Source organism: Crocodylus porosus, unplaced genomic scaffold (genome assembly GCF_001723895.1).
Source record: "Crocodylus porosus isolate Cpor-Errol unplaced genomic scaffold, CroPor_comp1, whole genome shotgun sequence".
NCBI classification, from domain to species: Eukaryota; Metazoa; Chordata; order Crocodylia; family Crocodylidae; genus Crocodylus; species Crocodylus porosus.
The window spans coordinates 120,539,131-120,559,429 of NW_017728943.1; the positions used below are offsets into that span (position 1 = coordinate 120,539,131).

General features: G+C 38.3%; 1 protein-coding gene across 2 annotated transcripts; it reads left to right on the plus strand.

Annotated features, from left to right (window-relative positions):
* Nucleotides 1–149: 149 nt before the first annotated feature.
* Nucleotides 150–20,298, plus strand: LATS1 (large tumor suppressor kinase 1). 2 transcript variants are annotated; one of them, XM_019550094.1, is made up of 7 exons: nucleotides 150–678; nucleotides 4,952–5,102; nucleotides 6,802–8,336; nucleotides 14,626–15,208; nucleotides 16,455–16,637; nucleotides 16,895–17,001; nucleotides 18,897–20,298. In XM_019550094.1, exons 1-7 carry the CDS (start codon nucleotides 328–330, stop codon nucleotides 19,401–19,403), a joined length of 3,417 nt encoding a protein of 1,138 aa, XP_019405639.1. In that variant the 5' UTR covers nucleotides 150–327; the 3' UTR covers nucleotides 19,404–20,298. The 2 variants fall into 2 exon arrangements, with proteins under 2 accessions (XP_019405639.1, XP_019405641.1); XM_019550096.1 differs by having other exon boundaries at nucleotides 6,805–8,336.
* The last annotated feature ends 1 nt before the right edge of the window (nucleotide 20,299 follows it).

Sequence of the window (20,299 nt, forward strand, 5' to 3'; positions counted from 1 at the left end):
AGCAGAAGACTAAATATCCTGTGATTTACATCTGTTAAAGACTGCCTAAATAACAAGTTGCTTATGATGGCTTTAGTAAATATAGATGAAATATTGCACAAATTCATTGCAAATAAACTTCCTGCTGGTAGCTGCATGTGTAACTGGAATGCTTTTTTTTACAGGGTAGCTGACTTGGGGCGGAAAGAATTTCAGCTCAACTGGAACCACAGGCAATAGCGAATATTTCATTGCTGCTTTTAAAAGTGAGTTGGGAAATTACCAGCCAGCCATATTTGGATTTCGTGTCTGTGAATCCTGGTGGCAGTTGCTTATATACATGTTTTCATGAAGAGAAGCGAGAAGCCAGAAGGGTATAGACAAATGAGGCCTAAGACTTTCCCTGCCAGTAACTACACTGGCAGCAGCCGGCAAATGTTACAAGAAATACGAGAGAGCCTTAGGAATTTACCTAAGCCCTCAGATGCTGCCAAGGCTGAACACAATATGGGTAAAATATCAACTGAAGATCCCAGACAAGGCCGAAATCCCCCCAAATTTGTAACGTATCATAAAGCATTGCAGGAAATTCGGAACTCCCTTCTGCCTTTTGCAAATGAAACCAACTCTTCAGCCAAAGGAACTTCTGAAGTCAATCGACAGATGCTTCAAGACCTACAAGCTGCTGGGTTTGATGAGGTAAAATTATTTTAAGGATATATATTTTGCCAGATATTACAGAAATACATATTTTAGTTGTATGAAGTTTTTGTAATTACCGTTTAAGTAGCATATGTATGATTGGCATACTGATTCCTTGAAATGCCAGTTTGTTTTTAACTGTTACCTAGCAAAAAATATGAAAAAAGGAATTAACTTGCTAGTGGCAGAAAAATAGCCTTATTACCCCCTCCTCCCCACCTCCCCTGCATCCAGAATAAACTGTTCTTTCCATAAGATTAGTGCTAGTTGGCTTTAATTATCATTATCCCTTGTGTAGAGAGGAGTAAATTTCTCAAAGTCTGGAATTTTCCTTGGAGTGCTCTAATGGAATTTTGCATTAGGCTGATCAAAATATGTTGTAGTTAAGAATTGTTAAGTTCTTGTATAGTAAGGAAACCAAAACTAAGGCTGAAATGCTTTTACTTTTCTTGTAAACTAGCATTTAATAATTTGTAATTGGCAGCAATTTAGATATGAAAATAAAAAGAATTGTTCTTGACTGAATGTTAATACTACACGGTTGCATTTGTCATCTTACTATTCTGGACAGTGAATATGCATAAATAAAATGTAACTTAAATATAAGTAGTGTCTTTTCAGGGGAAGTATAGAAATTGTAGTGAAGTCCCATAAGGATGTCTTTTGAAAGTTTGTACTGTAGCTTGTTATAAGCATACAGCTGAGATGATTGTTTTGTAGTTGTTTAAAATCATGTCCTGTACTCCACTATCTCTTGCACTTGTTTCCGTTATTTTATTTTAATAGGTGAAAGAATCCGATGTGATCTACTGACAGAATATTTGGTTTCCAGGAATCTAGGATTTAAAAAATAATCATGTAGACAACTTTGTGTATGTTTACAGTATAACTCTATGAATACTAGTGGGATTTAATTAGTCATTTATACATGCATTTGTTGTGAAAATCAGCACAAAACTTGGCATGCAAAATGAGTGCAGATCTCAGATCCTCCATGTTCAAAAAATATTGTCACATCAATATTGATTTAAAACTGTCAAGATGCAGTTCTGAAGGAATGGTTCTGATAATTATTTACAATAGTGACCAGAAGCTATAGTAGCAGGCTAGTCTTAAATAAACCAAAGAATCAAAATAATTTGTGCTAGTTCACTTGAAATTTTTTAGGCAGGGACTTTGTATGCCATGTTGCAGTATTCTGCTCAGTGGTGATATTAGTAAATACTTCAAGTAAGTGTAGTTAAGAGTTAGCCATGACTGCCCACATGGAAAAATAAAGGTTTTTTGCCTATCTTAACATTCCAGATTGGGGTGGGATTCAGAATTTGTGGCTGAACTGAAATCTGTAGTTTTCAAAAAATACAACTGAGCAAGATCCTAGTTCACTTAAATATATAAATCTCAATTTCTCCTTCTCTTGGCTGCCAAGGCTTGCTTGAGTTTGGGCTCATGCATCTTGTGTGTTACTGTGCTATAGTTATTTACAAGAAATATAAAAAATAACGCAAAAAAATCTACATTAGGTTTTGCTTGTTTCTTCATCAGCTGATGAAGCACACCTATATGTCTCTAATTCAAGACTTTTTCTAGTTTTGTAAACAGAAGCAACAGGGCGGGTGGGGCGGTCTCAGCTGTGTGGGGTGGACGGTGGCAGCACTAGGGGGGGCTACAGGGAATTTTGGGGTGGCCATAGGTCCCCAAGCCTCCCCCTAGTGCTACCGCCACTGCCACCCACCCCATGCAGCTGAGCCCACCCTGAGCACAGCCCTGGCTTAGCTCTTCTCTGCGGGGAGGCTGGCATAGCCCCTGGCCCCGAGTCTTTAGTGGGCAGCTCACCCTCGCCCCATGCACAGATCCAGAAGCATATGACCCCCCCATGTCTTCCCTGGTGGTGCATCCAACAGCGGGGAGCTGCCCAATCTCCCCACACTCTCTAGACAAGCTGCCCGCAGCTCCACCCTGCGTTCCGCCCCAGCTTGGCAATGCCTGCCCTTGCTTCACTCCCTTCCTCGCTGTGAGGGCCTTGATCTGCTCCCCTACCCATGCCCCTTCCCTCTCCCACAGACTTATTGGCAGGACTCCGCTTTCGAAGCTGCCAGGCTGCATTCCTGTGAATTGGCTATCAGTATTGGCCGATATGGCTAGTTAATAATCGGCCATCGGTGTTGGTCAAAAAATTCTTTATTGGTGCACCCCTAGTCTTTTTAGTTGCATGTCAAACTTGTGTACTTTTACGGTAGAATTAATTATTGAAGCCAGTCAGTTTTAATATGTATGTTAATTATCCCTTAGAAATATTTTGTGTTGATTACTGTTGTCATCATGTCCTACTCTGGGACAGCTGTGTGTAGTGACAAAGTATTAATTTCTTTAAGACTCCTCTGGGCTTTACTGGTATGTGAGTAGTAAGATCTGATGCCCTTAAATAAGTTTTATTTTCTTTTAAATTCCGCAAACAGGATAATTCTATTGTCATGGCAACATGAATTGTAACTTTTTAATCTTTTTGTAATTTTTTTGGGTTTTTTTACTTTGTGTGCCTACATTTTTAATTCAGTGTTTATATAGTAAGGTATATAAAGGTAAATAAATTTTATATATAGGTAAATAAAGACTACTTAACTATATAAATAGTTTGCTAGGTTATTACATTGACAGAAAAATGATGGCTTATCAAATAATATCTAGAAACTAAAATCTGTTATTCCCTAGTGGCTGTACGAGCAAAAATCTCCTTGATATTCTTGTAAGAATTGATCACAGTCAGCTCATCAGCACTTACAAATAGTGTATGAACTCAGCATGCTTGCTTTTGTTATTTGAAATTGTTCACTACAAATTTGGATGTTATAAGGCTCTCTCTTTTCCATTATGTTCAATGGTGAAGGATGTATCTAGTTGTCAAGCAGTGTTTTCCTTGTATATTCAGAAGTATACATCATGTGAACCAATAGCAGTATCAAATGTCCTGGCATTTATCAAGTATTCATTGCTGTAGACTAAGAAACCATGAAGTGGTTGCCCAGGTTAAATCTGCTTGAGTTTAAAAAAAAAAAAAATCAAGTAATATGATTCTATGTCTGATGGGAGCAGAAACGTAAGCTACTTCACAGTAAGAGATGTCTCAGATATTTGTTTTTAAATAATCTCAAAAAGAATGAATCTTAAACTTCTTAAAGCATTAGAATGCTTGCTGTAGTTACTAGGGGGATCAACACTAGCTATTGTTACAGGCTGCCTGCACTCCGTAGTAAAATATACTTTGGCAGAACTGGATTGGTCTTTTCCCATGAGCTTTTATCATTTGAGGTGCATGAAATCTCCTTGTTACCTGTAAAAAGGCCCTTTATATTGTTTTTGTTTATTTTTCCAAAGTTGCAATTAGTCAGTAGAAGACAACATACTTAATCATGTAGATGGAGTATTTCAAATGAATCTGGGAGAGCTAAGCAAATGCGCCTCAGAACATTTCAAATGAGTCTGAATTTGAAAATCTGAAATTGGCTCCTTTGAGAATCCCTCTTATAGTTCTTGACCCTCCTCGTACTGAAGTTCAGTGGCAGAAGCCTCCTTTTACATACCGAAAAAAAAGAACAGGGCCTAAATTTATCAGCAGTAATGATTATTAACGTTGCTTGGTATCAGCTTGTTTTCTTCAAACAGTTTCAATACATCACTTTTTAAGAAAGTGTAGGTAGATAGAAGGTTTGAAGTTTAAAGGCCATTTTGAACTAAAAGACGAGCATTAGACAAAATTCAGATTTTCTAGGTAAAATTTGTTACTTGTAACCTTTCAGAAACATTCAGGAAATCAGTCAGTTTTCAAGCCAGGCAGTTTTTTCAAGCCATAGCTGTATGGAGGGCTAAACTGGAGATTTGTACTGGACGCTGATTACGATCTTAATTATGCAGAGGTCATTGCCTCTTCATAATGTGCAGGTGTATGACCAAAGTGATTGTAATAGCAATTATGAGGTTCAGACAACTTGGCTAGTTCAGTGTGATGCTTTACAAGGTAACCTTTTTTTGAGCATCTGGTTATGTGATGCTAGTACAGTTACTCAGTTTGCTCAGAGAGAGGCTTTTTGTTTTTGTTTGTTTGTTTTTTGGGTTTTTTTGGAAGTGGTAAAGGGAGTTTAGTCACGAATTTTGTTAGAATTGAGGATGCCTGGCTAAATCCTGCTGGATTTTCAAAATTTCAGCTGCAGGGCTTTTGACTCTCTCCTTCTGGTAGTGAAAAAACAAACTTTTTTTTTTACTTTCCCTTTAGGATATGGTTGTACAAGCTCTTAGGCAAACTAACAGCCGTAGCATAGAAGCAGCAATTGAATTCATTAGTAAAATGAGCTACCAGGATCCTCGTCGAGAACAGATGGTTGCAGCAGCAGCCAGACCTGTTAATGCAGGCATGAAACCACCAGGTATGTGTATCCAGTAACTTAATAACACAATGTGTGTGTTCTCATAGGAAGGAAATGTTAAACAGTCAAACATTTCCATTGTCCACTCATAATTTGAGGAGACGGAATGTGGGACATATATTTAACTTTGAAGTAGATGATTGAGATACCATTTTTTTTTAATGGAGAAAATTGTGAGAAATCCTTTTTAAAATATGAACATGAGCTTTTAGGGTATGTTTTCAGTATGTCTCACAAGAAATCGTGTTTTGATTTCTCTTTTTTTGTGTCTACTTTCTAAAATTTGTGATTTGTGTTACTTAACCCTGAATTTTAATTTGCAACTGATGTCGGGGAGCAGGCACTGCATCTCAGCTTTAAAGATCAATAATAGCATAGTTTTTCTTTTTCTGTATACTTTACTTCTGCCACAAGTTGCCATATATTTTATTGTTGTTGTATTTTGAATAATCCATTTTATGGTGTCTACTTCAGGAGCCCCTTGTCTGCTCTGCTTCCAGTTTAGTCCCAGACCTAGCCTAATATTTTTAAGGCTGATATTGTGTTTTTGCAGATTTTTAGATAAGCCAAACTGGAGCTTATATTGGAAACTCAATTGTAGCCATGATTTGTGCTTGCTTTTGTGCTATTATAACTTGCCCTAAGGTGCATTAATACACTGGGGCACTGTTCTGGACAGTTTTGTAATATGCATTTAAATGTATTTACTTTTTTAAATGCTGCCTAGTAAACTTAAAAAAAAATCAGTTTAGCTTCTGGGTGACTGAAGCCAGGGGCTGAATGATGTAACTGTGCTGTTTTCTTGCTCATAAATTATCAGTATTAGAAAAGGACATTTGTTTTCAGCTTATTTTCTTTCAACCCAAATAAATAGGGTAACTGGAATTTGTATGAAACTTGTGATGAAATGCTAGATTTTGACAGTAATGTTTTACTTATATAACGTAACCTTAAGCACTGATTTGGAAACATGACTTTCAGCTCTAAAAATAAATATATTTAAAAATCTCAATATAGTCTTGAAAAAAATGATCTCTTAGATTAGAGAGAGACCTGCTCATATAACAAATTTATATTATAATTAATTCCTGGTATTTGGCAAAACTGCTAAATCTAAATGGAGTTGAAATTAAGAATTCAGTGCTGAATTGGGCTTTGTGAATGCATTCAGTTTGATTCCTGCTATCCTTAAATTTTTCTTACCAATAACCATGGTGCATCTTCCAGCAAATGCATTTTTTTAATTAATAGAACTTTGCATATGATGAACTGAATAAGTTTAACTGGAAATTTGTTTGAGCCTATTTGCAAACATACAAGTCCTATCAGCACATTAGCTGACTACCTTACTTGCTTAAAGGCCCTGAACTGATCAAGAATATAAATGAGTTTTGTGCATGTAAGATTGTAAATATCACTGATAAAATTGGTGTAAAATATAGGTTGATAACTTTTTATTTATTCAGTGTTTCCTAATGAAATATATAAATATATATCAATAGATAGATATCTATAGCTTTCTTATTATTCAAAAAAAATCTTGAGAGAGATGCTATAGGTTTCACTTGTATTAGTTATGTAATAGAAGTAATGTATTTGCCTAATAAGAAGTGATTGACTTAGTAGAGAAGTAAACTATTTCTGGCTGTATGTAGAATTCTTTTAAAATATTTGCTGTTTTTTTTCCCCCTTGTAAAAGCAGGTGGTGTACAGCAATCAGTTAACCGCAAACAGAGCTGGAAAGGTTCTAAAGAGTCCTTGGTACCTCAGCGACACGGCCCTCCACTGGGAGATGGTGTAGTTTACCGCTCAGAAAGCCCTAGTTCTCAGTCAGATGTAGGAAGGCCTTTATCTGGTTCTGGAATAACAGCATTTGCTCAGGCTCATTCTGTCAATGGACAGCGAGTGAATCCACCACCTCCACCACAGATGAGGAGTGTTACACCCCCTCCCCCACCACCTAGAGGGCAGACTCCTCCACCAAGAGGAACAACTCCGCCACCTTCTTCCTGGGAACCAAATTCTCAAACAAAACGTTATTCTGGAAGTATGGAATACATGATCTCCCGCATTTCACCAGTGCCACCAGGAGCATGGCCAGATGGCTATCCACCCCCACCTATGAATCCTCCACCCATAAGCACATCTACACAGGGCCAGAGAGGTATTGGTTCTGTTCCCATTGGCAGGCAACCAATCATCATGCAGAGTTCTGCTGGTAGTAAGTTTAGCTTTCCATCAGGAAGAGCTGGAATGCAGAATGGCAATTGTCAGACAGACTTCATGGTTCATCAGAACGTTGTATCTGGGAACTCAATGAATCGCCAACCACCTCCTCCTCCATATCCTATTTCCCCAACTAACAGACAAAGTCCGACAGCTTTGCAGATGCAAGCAGGAGGATCTGCTCCTCCTTCAGCATACACCAATGGAAATATTCCTCAGTCTATGATGGTGCCAAATAGAAACAGCCACAACATGGAACTTTATAATATAAATGTAGCTGGTATACCAACATCCTGGTCACAGCCTTCAGCTACACAGCCCCAGTCATCACCTGGCAATGGACACGAAATCCCTACGTGGCAACCTAACATTCCAGTAAGGTCAAACTCTTTTAATAACCATCATGGAAACAGACAGAGTCACTCTGGTAATTCTCAGCCTTCAGCCACTACAGTAACAGCTATAACACCAGCTCCCATTCAGCAGCCAGTAAAAAGTATGCGTGTGTTAAAGCCAGAGCTGCAGACTGCCTTAGCACCAACTCACCCTTCCTGGATGCCACAACCAGTGCAGACAGTCCAGCCCATCCCGTTTTCTGAAGGTCCATCTACAAATATGACAGTTATGTCTCCTGTTACAGAGGCTCCTAATTACCAAGGTCCTCCACCACCTTACCCAAAACACTTGCTGCACCAGACTCAGTCTATCGGTCCTTATGAGTCAGGAACCAAACCTAGCAAAGATGATCAGTCTGCTTTGCCTAAAGAAGACGAGAGTGAAAAGAATTATGAATGCATTGATGGAGCAGATAAGGAGAAGAAACAAATAACAACCTCACCTGTTCCAGTTAGGAAAAACAAGAAGGATGAAGAACGAAGAGAGTCTCGTATTCAAAGCTATTCTCCTCAGGCCTTTAAATTCTTCATGGAACAACATGTGGAAAACATACTAAAGTGTCATCAGCAGCGATTGCATCGTAAGAAACAACTAGAGAATGAAATGATGAGGGTAAAAAAAAACTTTTCTTCTTAATATTTGAATGGAACTGCTTTTGGGGGTATGAATTTTACAAAATTTATATTAATTGCAGATGTGCTTCTCTTTGTTTGAGGAACAGCTAGCTCTTCAGTGTTTAGGGATGTCCAGTGCTTCTCTATAGAGAATAAGGTTTTAAAATACTATTTAATGTGGGTTGATTTGCCTTTTTAAAGGAAATAATCTTTTTTTTAAAGAAAGGAAATTATTATAAGATTCATTAATATTTAGCTGCATGGCTAAAAAATTTTCCATGGGCACTGCCAATCCTGGGTTGGAAAAGTGATTAGTCCCCAAGAGTGAAAAATAAATGTTAATTTTAATTTTTTTTTTAGATGCAATTTAGGAAGAAGTGACCATTAATAGAGCCCCAGATAATTACCCCATTTGCTTTCACCAGCTTGTTTGTACAAATATGTGATGTTGTTTAAGAAGCTTAGTTTTTAAAATGTACTTTACATGACTAGTTATACATAATTCAAAAGGCACATGGCAAACAGCAGAAATTATACAAATACGATATTTGAAAGTGGAGAATTCGTTCCATTTTTAGATGTTGCAGTCACCTCCCATTAAATGTCTGAGAATATGATCTTCCATCCTGTACAAACTTGCTGTTCAGTATTCCTGGGTGTTCTGGGCACATAAGAAATGTAGGATCAGGCCACCATCACTCAGATTCTGTTCTACCTATATCTAAGTCTTTGCTATCACTAGCCCCAAAAGTATGTCTTTCACCTCAGGTGTGTGAATCCAGTTCTACTCGGGGAGATATACCTCGTCCATTCTCTCTATGCATTTAGTATGCCCCCAGAGACCTATCCTAGTCTTGTCTGTTGGGAGACATATCTGAAGCAGTACATCTAACTGGCGGGTAGCAAAACTGATTTCAGTGTAAAGTGAGAAGTGGGGTGGAGGGTGGTAATGGTGCCTGCCCTTTGCTTAGTAGCCTGGGAGTCGAGGCATTTACTTTGCAAATGAGACGTTGGTTTCTGTGTCCACCTGGCCCTTAGAAGATTTGAACCCAGTGATTCTCAATCCTTCAAAATGCCTTAACCATCAGGGTATTATTGGTAGGCACAGCTGAGAACAACTTGCACCCCTATTGTTGAAGCTGGGCCGTTGGTTGGAAAGGATTACCAGCTTTAGTGGTTGGATAAACAGCATTGGGAGCATGAGGAGGGCCTAAAATCCAGAGCTTTCACTTCATGAGCAATGAATGTTTTAGCCCGTAGGCTAAAATGGTGGGCACTGTTGCGTTTACATGTCGGTGTCAAATAGTTGTCTGTGTGGCATTTCTCCATCTAAGGATTTGAAGAATTCAGAAGTTATGCACGTTTTAGAACAGAATTGGATTGCAACAGAGCTTAGGTAGAGTTAGGTATCTAAGATTCCACTTTAAGAAATTGTAGAGGCAAAATAGTATCTGGAGCCCAGTATATTTTGATTTTGGGTGGAGTATTTAAGACTTAGTTTAATGGAACATGTACTCATGGAACTGGGAAAGTAACTCCTTGTATGGTTGTGCATAAACTAGCGTTACCAGGTTATTTTAGGTTTCTTCACAGTATTCAGAAATGAAGATGAAACTAGCTTGACCTTGAATTTCAACTGTCTATATATGTTAAACCTACCCTTGATTCTGTCTACCTACATTTGCATTTTTTTACAATTACAGTTTATTATTTAAAAAGAAAACTGTTGTGTAAAGATCCACACAGATGGCACAGAACAGAAGTTAAAATTGGAGGGAAAAATAGATCATTTTAGCTGTTATCTTAAAATAGTGATTTTTTTTTTTTTTAATTTGTAATAATACTGAAAAGAATTTGACACAAATATACTTTTAAGTTGATAGAGATCCTTTGACTGAATCTGTTAAAAGATGTATTGGCTTGACTGAGCTGCCATCTTGAAATGACTCTTTTACATCTCTATTATCCTGTTCTTTTAAAGCCTTTATTTAAACTATTATTATACTAGTGTTTGCTTAATTGCAGCCTGTGTAAGTTTTAGTAAAACTTCTTCCTTGAAGTTTCTCAGGATCTTTATTCTTAGTCATCTTTCTTTCCTTTTCACTTTCACTAACAGCTGATTTAAACTGTTAAGGTGTTGGAAGCTTTGCTGACCTCTGTAGCCTCCATTACTATGTAGGCAAGTAAGACTTTGGAGCAACAGCATTATATTAAGAATAGCATGTCCCTCTTCTATAGGTCTCTGCATGTGTACCTGCATCAAAACTAAAGCATGAAACTGTTTTGTTTTTTTTAATTACTTTTGGGTATTTGAGTGCAAGATCATCACTAATTTTGATTTGCAAACCTCACTTTCCTTTCTTACTTAGGGCACTTAACTGAGTCTGCTCAACAATAGTGTAAGCATAGTTATTACTTATGATGACATTCATAATTTTTTTTCCCTGCATACTTAAAGCGGTCCTCTCAAAACAAGTTTCTTTTTTTTTATACCAGGGAGATTTTTATGGTTATATTCCCATTATTCTCCTTCTGTAGGGAAAGTGAGCAAAAAGGCCACTAAAATGTTACACTGAGTGCAAGTTCTTCAGTGGCAGAGGTAGATGGATATCTTATGGAAGTTATTTATTGGAGAATGGGTATCTTGAGAATGCAACTGTGTCTTAGAGGTGAAGTAGTCATGTGTTTTGAAGGTATACAATATGCAGTTGCTTCTGTTATCATTCTCTTGTGTCTGATGGTGAAAAAGGTGTGCCTGGCACCTCTCCAAAACATCTTTGCCCAGAAGAATGTATAAGCTGAATTAGTCATGATATAGGTATGAACAAGACTAGGGGGGGGTGGAGGTGGTGTGGTTATTCAGCACATTGTAGTGCTGGAGATAAAGTGTTTGTTTACATTTAATGTATTTATTTATAAGAATTGTTAATGGGGGACTGTTTGGTTTTTTGTAGATGTCATGGTAGAAGTGAGTTGAGAGAGAGAATTTTTCACAGCTCAGATTGTGAAAAAGTGTTATAATTGTAGTAGGTGATGTGGAAGAAAGTGTGAAGCCATTTCTGGGAAAATATGACAGATCGGATATTGATCTGGGGAATTTTGGTGGAACAAAGTGATCAGGATGCAATATGAAATATTACTGTTATGAGGAGCACAAATTTGGAGGTTTTTACTGTGATATTTTTACATTTGATCCAGTGGAAGAGGTAGAGCCCAGCACTGTGACTAAAGAAGGTGGAATAGTTTGGTCAGAGAAAATGATCTTGGCAGCAGAGTTTTGATAGAGCACATGAGGTGTAAATGAAGTCATAGAGCAGTAAATTGCGGTAACCAAGAAAGATGGGAGATAGTGAGGGGCTGGATCCATGACTTTTATCTGAACATACCATGCCTCAGGTTTTAAATCTCCTTGTGAGAGTAGAGCTGGTTAGGAAACAGGTTTCTCATTGTTTAAAAAATTTAGAGGAGCCTGTGAGGCCTTTCTTATTTTTTTTGCAAAAACCTCTTGAGAGGGGGATTTCTTCACAGCTGAATAACTTAGTGGCTCAGGGAGACTAGTACCGCTTTGGGATGTGGGAAATCTTTGTTCAAGGATCTGATTGTCCTTAGGCAAACCAAAACCAGAGCCTTAGTCTCCCACATCTCATGCGACTGTCCTAACAACTAAGCTGTTGGCTTTGTCTAAGGCACAGTCTCTTTCTGGTTTTGTCCAAAAATTCCATCCTGGATCTAAGAAACCTTTTTCAAATTTCAGTTTTGTTGAAACCCTAATATATTTCTTCCTCGAGATTCTTTTTTGACTGACTGACTGACATTTTTTTTAAATTAAAATCATTTGATTAGAAAATACCCACCTAGCTGTACTAGCACCTTTCTTTGCTGTGATGCCCACAAATAATCAGCTACAATTGCCTAGTGTACAGGTTTGGATAGGTGACTTTTTTTTTTTGGTTATTAAAAAGAATATAACTTTAGAAACCCAAACTCGGGCGCAGTAGTTACCTGTATAACCATATTGCCATATTTTTGTTACTCTTGTTCTCCTTGTTTCTCTTTGTCATACTAAGGTATATACTCTGGGCAGTAGCTTTTTCTTACCCTGTGTTTGTAGATTGTTTAAAATAGTGGTTCCCCAGTCCTCACGGTGTCAGGTGCTACTGCATTAGGAATAGTGCCTTAAGAATTTTAGATGTTATGGAAGAAGAAAGGCAAGATTTTGTTACTGCCTGGAAAAAACAATGACGATGGAGAACTTGAAAAACCTCTAGATTATGACTGAATGTTGGTGATGGTAAGAGTGTGGCGTTCAAGGCAGTTTGGGAAATAAGGCCAGCAAGTGAGTTTGGTCCTGGTTAGTTTAAGAGTAGGGGAGTGAGAGAAGTGATGAAGATGAGAGGCTAGGAAAAACAGTAGTAGAGGCTTGACATAAGCATGGTGATCAAACAGTAATTGCTTGAAAAGGAGAGTCATTGAAGCTATGAACGAAATAGTCATTTTAATAGTACTTATTAACCATGCATTCTAGGGCTGTCCAACTCATGGATCCTGCCTGTCTCCTGTTATTCCCATAGCTCCAGCATCAACAGCTGCCAGGAGCTACACTAGGGGTGTGCGAAGCTTCGGTTGCCCAGTTTGGAGGCCCAATCACCGAATTCGAATCAAATCAGGAGACAAAAAAGCCTCCGAATTGATTTGGAAAAGATTTGGAGATTCGGAAGGCAGTCTTGCAGGGGAACAGAAGCTGAGAAGAGGGACGAGGAGCAGGGGGAGAGAGACTGACATCTGTAGATGGCCAGTGACTGTGATCTTTCCCTGAGTCCCCTTCCAATCAGTGCTCTGGGGGAGGGACGTAGAAACAGCATATACGCTTCTGTCTGCAGTCTTTCCGTACATTTCATGAGCTGTTTTTGCCTGAGCAAAAGAGGGGCGGGCGGCTGGCCCAGAAACAGATGGGTGGGTGGAGGTCTAACCGGCATTGGGAAGGCCCCCTGTTACAGGCTACCATCCCTGCTGTTTTTATTGCACTGTGCCTTAGCACACACAAAAAGTCACATGTCATGAGTTTTGCTTTCAGAAGCTTGAGGTGCAGTTTCCCAGAAACCCCTGCACCTATCTCCTTGAAACTTGGCAGGCCTCATGCCCTCAGAAGGGGCTACCATCCTGGGTGTTTTCATCCAAATCTGCCAAAAAATGATGAAGTTAAAGGTATTTCAGTGATTTCCTATTATAGTCTATGGCCAAATCAGCAAATGTCTCTGAATTGGCGTCAAATCTTCCAAAGCCGATTTGGCCTAATCAGTTTGGGACAGTGATCCGAATCTCCGAATTGATCTCTGTCCTATGAATTGAGTATTTCCCTATTTGCACAGGCCTACTACAAACTCCCCTTCCCTTTTCCCGCTTCTGCTTCTTGTCCCCAGCTCTGGGTGTGGGACAGGGCAGGATGTGCTGAGGGAGCCTAAGGCCTGGGGGTTTGGGGGTAATCCCACATGGCACAGTGCAGTAGGTGAGGGGGGCCACACAGAATGGCTTAAGTCTTCTGCCAACTCATTGTCTTACAGAATAGACAGCACCTGAATTTTAAGGGTTAGAAACAAGCAGAAAAACTGTTCAGGCCTTCTTTATAATTCATAAGAAGCAGGAAAGGGCTAGAACCCTGGGAAAGTTGCTTTTTTAAATTAAGCAAATGAAAACACAAACATAAGTAATTAAGTGTGCGGAGAAACAGACTGGGTGGTTTAGTTGGAAAATCTGCAGAACAGTATGTTCATTTAACTATGTCAAGAATTAAACAAAGTATGACTCCAATAATCACTTTTCTGAATTAAGACAACTAGGATCGATTAAAATTGAGTATCTAGAGTATTTTCTAGGCTAATCAATAATATTCATGGGAAGTGCATCTGTGAAGCAGGGTGGGTCACCAGTTGGCTTTCCTTCAACCCAGCAATCCAGTTGCTTCTAGAAGGGAATGGAAGGCAACTGCCATCACCTTGTCCTCTCTTCCACCACACCCCATTCCCTTCCTAACCAAGAGTCTGGTGGTGCATGGCACCTTGTGCGTTTGGCTGTTAAATGTTCTTTAGATTGCACATTTTGTCTTGTTACTTTTGTTTCATAGATTCCTAGTATGTGTTAATGTAAAAAGAAAAAACCCCCTGGATAACTGCTCCCCATTTTATGTTTTAAGTATTTGATTTACTTTGCCTGACCCTCCTGTGTGTATGATGATTGCCACAAAGGAATGATGCTGTTCACTTGACAGACAAGCTCTGTTTGTTGTATAGGTTGGCTTGTCCCCTGAAGCCCGGGATCAGATGAGAAAGATGCTGTGTCAGAAGGAGTCTAATTACATTCGTCTCAGAAGGGCTAAAATGGACAAAACAATGTTTGTAAAGATTAAGACTCTTGGGGTTGGAGCATTTGGAGAAGTCTGCCTAGCAAGAAAAGTGGACACTAATGCTTTATATGCAACGAAAACCTTGCGGAAGAAAGATGTGCTCCTTCGGAACCAAGTTGCTCACGTTAAAGCTGAGCGTGATATCCTTGCAGAGGCTGATAATGAGTGGGTGGTTCGCCTATATTATTCATTCCAAGATAAAGACAACTTGTATTTTGTAATGGACTACATTCCAGGAGGCGATATGATGAGTCTTTTAATTAGAATGGGTGTCTTTCCAGAAAACCTGGCACGGTTTTATACTGCAGAGCTCACCTGTGCGGTTGAAAGTGTTCATAAGATGGGTTTTATTCACCGGGACATTAAACCCGATAACATTTTGATCGATCGCGATGGTCATATCAAACTGACTGACTTCGGGCTTTGTACAGGTTTTCGATGGACCCATGATTCCAAATACTACCAGAGTGGTAAGAGAAATACATGAGGTTGTTTTGGTTACCTGAACTGATGTCATTCCATGCTGATAGATGAATAATAAAAAAGAGTGATTGTGACAGTTTACATCTAAAAGTCAGAACACCCGTCGCTGTAATATTTGGGTACCAACAAAATTATGTAACCAGTGTTTAGTTGTACCAAAATATAACATTGCATACCTCATTCCTAGAAGAGAAGGGGATCAGTTATACTGATATTACTATGTGTAGGTGAGGGGTTTTATACTAGAAATCATGTCCCTAACCAGAAACTTCCTTGGCCTTGATCCAGCTAATTTTTAAATCAGGAGGTAGGCTCATAATGCAGTTCAGTATTTTGAATATTTTACCCAAGAGTTGTTATGTCTCCAACGTGTTGCTCGTATATAACAAACGTCCTGATTGATTCTCTTCTTACAAGTTTAGAGCCTACTTCACAGTTTATAAAATATAGTATAGGGGTCAGTGACCCATGGCTTGCAGAGCAGATCTAGCCTGTTGAGGTAGGGGACTTTTCAGCATTTTGGCAATAAGGAGCTTTACCAATGTGGTGGCCAGGTGACAGGGCGAGGCAGTGGCAGGGGAAGCAGTGACTGCAGCTGTTGCGCTGGTGGTGGCGGCATAGGCCACATTGCAAGTGGCCCTGTGCTCCTAAATATTGTTGAGCCCTGTTATACAGGGGATTTGCAGAGATTTTTTGCTTCTTGCAGAGCAGAATGGATTTAACAATCTTCAGTTACCATCTCATCCTTGCCCCACTTTAATATGGAAAAGAAGATGAGATTTGGGCTTTGCCCTTTAAAAATTATTTATTCCCCCCCCACCCAGCTCCCCCAAAATTATTTTGATTCAAAGTTCAACTTTAAAAACAAAATAAAAACAGCTTCCCAGCAGAGTGCACAGACCTGTATTCTAAGTCTTCTGGAGCAGGGGTTAGCAACATATGTGCCCAAGGTTGGATTTGTGGGTGTGGTGGAAAGCAGCAGTAGGGAAAAGCTGAGTCAGAACATCAGCCCACCTTGTACCCAAGTCTGGCTCTTTCAGCTCACAGCTCTTGAAAAGTTGCTGACCTCTGCTTTACAGGTTCATGCTCATCAGTTTCATTTTCAAAATGCTGGGCTTCATTAAGAGAGATTTTTTTCCTCATAAAGCAGAAACAAAAAATTGAAACATGGGTTTAATTAAGAACCTGGGTAAAAACCCCCACTATGTTAACGTCTTTATTATAATTTTGCAGGTGATCATCCACGTCAAGACAGTATGGATTTCAGTAATGAATGGGGTGATCCAGCCAGTTGCAGGTGTGGAGATAGACTTAAACCACTTGAGCGTAGGGCAGCACGCCAGCATCAACGCTGTTTGGCACATTCACTTGTTGGAACACCTAATTATATTGCACCAGAAGTACTGTTGCGAACAGGTAGGTAAATCTTCCTTAGTTCCATCACTCTGCAGAATGACTGATGTCCAAACATTTTGCTGATGCATTCTGAAGATCAGTACTTTTTCACAGGAAATAGCAATGTTTTGCCAAAAATTGATATCAGTGCCTTATTAATGTGGATATATGAAAGAAAACGAGAGAGGAATTCTGCAGGTGTTCTGTTATACTTTAAAATGTAAGACTGAGTTATGGTACTAGTGTTTTGGTTATTTACAGATCTGTTTTTGTTTTAGGATATACACAGCTATGCGACTGGTGGAGTGTTGGAGTAATTCTCTTTGAAATGTTAGTAGGGCAGCCTCCCTTCCTGGCACAAACACCATCAGAAACACAAATGAAGGTAATGTGAAAAAATGTGATGTTAACAGTAGGAAATGTCACCTTGCTGAAAAAGCAGAGTCCAGATTTGTACAATACTTTTACTTAGTTTCCTGATTATGTATAATTAGTGAGTTTTTATTTAATTAGTGTATCTCACTAAATTATTTAGTATTTCTAAAGTACCCGAGCATTCTTCATTGAGGCACTTTATAAAACTTTTTATAAAAGTTTTTCCAGAGTTCTTAATTTGTTCATGCTTTGTCAGGAGTTGTGTTTTTACCCATTTTGATCCTGAGTCTGCTCTTAAACAGTTTGCTGACCCTTTAGTCACTTTGAACTGACATTACTGACATCAGAACAGGAACTTAACAGTTTCTGTCTCTCACTCCCTTGCTCCCAGAATTAGAAACTAATAACTATTTCTCAAGTCTCGTATAGTCATATAACACCTTCTAGATTTAGTCCAGATTGACTAAAATAAATGATGCTTTGAGGTACAGCAGAGAAAATGTTAATAAAAGAAAATGTAGAACATAGTACATATTCAGCCCTGTTTATAGGTCTTGTGAACCCTGTAAAAATGTTAGTTGCAAGAGAGAAATGGCTAATGCTGTCTTACTCGGTAGAATCTCACAGATTTATTCTTGGAATAAATGCATTCATGTATATTGAACTTACTGTATGAATATATAAGTTCACATACAATTATATGTAAGCATTTGTACGTTGAATTGAAATGCATCTAATGTGTGTATATGTATGTATGTGTATGTATAGGCATGTAATATTGTATGCTAATGTATGTATTACTACACTATTATTACATATATTTAAGACTAGATGGAATCGCTGTGAATTTTCAGTCTGACTGACATAACTGATTTGTCCAAGTTGTGACATTGATAACAACAGTAATTTTGCCAGTTCCAGCATCAAACCTGTAACTTCAGATTGATTTTTAGAAAATATCTTTAAGAAACACATTATAAATACTTTGAGTAACAAAATCAGTCACATTCTTATGCAATTTGTTCCAGGTAAAATTTACTGTTTTAGGTGAAACTTTGAGCTTCACTTTTAACCTTGTTTAGCTTCCGTTTTTGGTCTTTGAATTTTTACAGTATGTTAGAGTTCTCTACTACCACAATTCTTCTTTCCCCTGGAAATGCTTGTAAACTGTAATCAAGTCTCATTTTAGTTTCTTCTTGCGTAAAATACATTAATCAGCTTTCTGTAATCTGTCGCTGTAAGGTAAGTTTTCCAGATCTTGAATCTGTCTGGGAGCTCTTTCCAGTTAGTCCTTTGTAAAATCTGGACACCATAACTTGAAATACACCCCAGTACCGGTCTCGCTAATATCTCACACAACATTATGTTTTCCTGCTTCTCTGTATCCTTTTGTTTGTATACCCAAAGACTGGGCTGGTTGCTAAATTATCATATCACACTGGGAGCTCAGTTTAATTTGATGGTCCAGCATGACCCCGAGTCATTGTTTTCCAAATGAAGTCCCACCATCATGTAAGCGTGGCCTGCATTCTTTGTTCCTAAATGAATTACTTTGCATTTATTTGTGTCAAAACAAGTGCATCTTTCTTTCTTAGTTTTCCTGTGCCTCAGTACTCCCTTTGAATAATGACAGTAACAGTACTCTCAAACTTCACAGGGTTATTGTAAGGATAAATATAGCAAAGACTATGAGGTGATAAAATACTCTGGATTATATAAATACCTAAAATAGATTACAGTAAAACTGTCAGAAGTATGTCTTTGTTGCATTTTTGACAAAAAACTTCTTTCCAGGCACCTGTTTGCCGTCTGAAAACAGTGTTCCTTTTTTCCTGTTTTGAACAGTTTATTTCCAGGTTTCACTTTTATTTTCTGTTAGATTTTCATTTTTTTTCTGTTTTGCAGGTTATCAATTGGCAAACAGCTCTTCATATTCCACCCCAAGCTAAGTTGACTCCAGAGGCATCTGACCTTATTATAAAACTCTGCCGAGGGCCAGAAGACCGCTTGGGCAAGAATGGTGCAGATGAAATAAAAGTGCATCCGTTTTTTAAAACTATTGATTTTTCAAGTGATTTGCGACGGCAGCCTGCTTTCTACATTCCCAAAATTGCTTATCCAACAGACACATCAAATTTTGATCCAGTTGATCCAGATAAGTTATGGAGTGATGATAAGGAAGGGAATGTAAATGACACCCTTAATGGATGGTACAAAAATGGGAAACATCCTGAACATGCTTTTTATGAGTTCACATTCCGAAGGTTTTTTGATGATAATGGCTACCCTTACAATAATCCAAAGCCCATTGAATATGAATACAGTAATCCACGAAACTTGGAACAGCAGTCAGATGACGACGATGGACAGGCAGGCAAAGGGGTTCAAAATCGTGATCTAGTTTATGTTTAACAGCAAAGTTGAAAATGATTTAACTGAATGTTTTTTGCAGTTAGCATTTTTTAAAATGCTTCTCAATAAGAGAATTGATAGAAGGTTGCTAGGGTGAATATGTGCACGTTTAAAAGAAAAATTTTATGATAGAATATTTTTGTTCTCTGCACATTGTTTCCCTCAAATGCAGGAAACTCCATTTCAAACATTAATTTATTCCAGCATTATGATCATTTTAATTTAGAAAAGAATTGAAGTTAGAAAAAAATAAATTATGTACCAAATTTTATTATCAATTCTTTGTACTCGAAGTACTCAAAATAGGAGAGAGTGATTTCTTTAAAAGGAGATGCCTGTTATCTATTTGTACATATGCTAAATAATTTAAAACAAAAAAATTTCCCTTTTGTTCCAGTTTTTTTAATGACAATTCTGCCTTGTGTTGACCAAATACAGAACGTTATGCTTACAAAGCAATCTGATTTATCTGACACAAGTCTGCTTTGCTTTGTCTTCCCACAATATTCACCCCATTCTACGTAAAATAAGCCATTTCCCTGGTAAGTATTCCCCGTGCCCTACAGTAACTGCACAGTTCACAGCTTTGAAACGAAGAAGTGACAGTCTTGGACAAAATATGACTATAAATGCTAAAGTGTTAAATTTGTGGAGGTTTTATTTGTATTTAACTTAAATGACTTTTAAAATAACTGAATTTAGGGCACTGTGGTACTCTAGAACTAGCGTGAGTGCTTAATACTAATTTAGCTTTCTTCCTATGGGCAGCCCTTAAAAGATGTGGCGGGAATTAAGTTTTTGGGGTTTTTTTCTAAAAATTTATACTGAAACTCTGCAGTCTCATTTCTGATTGAAATGAAGTTGTAAAGTCTGTAAAAACTTTATAGCTTGGGGGG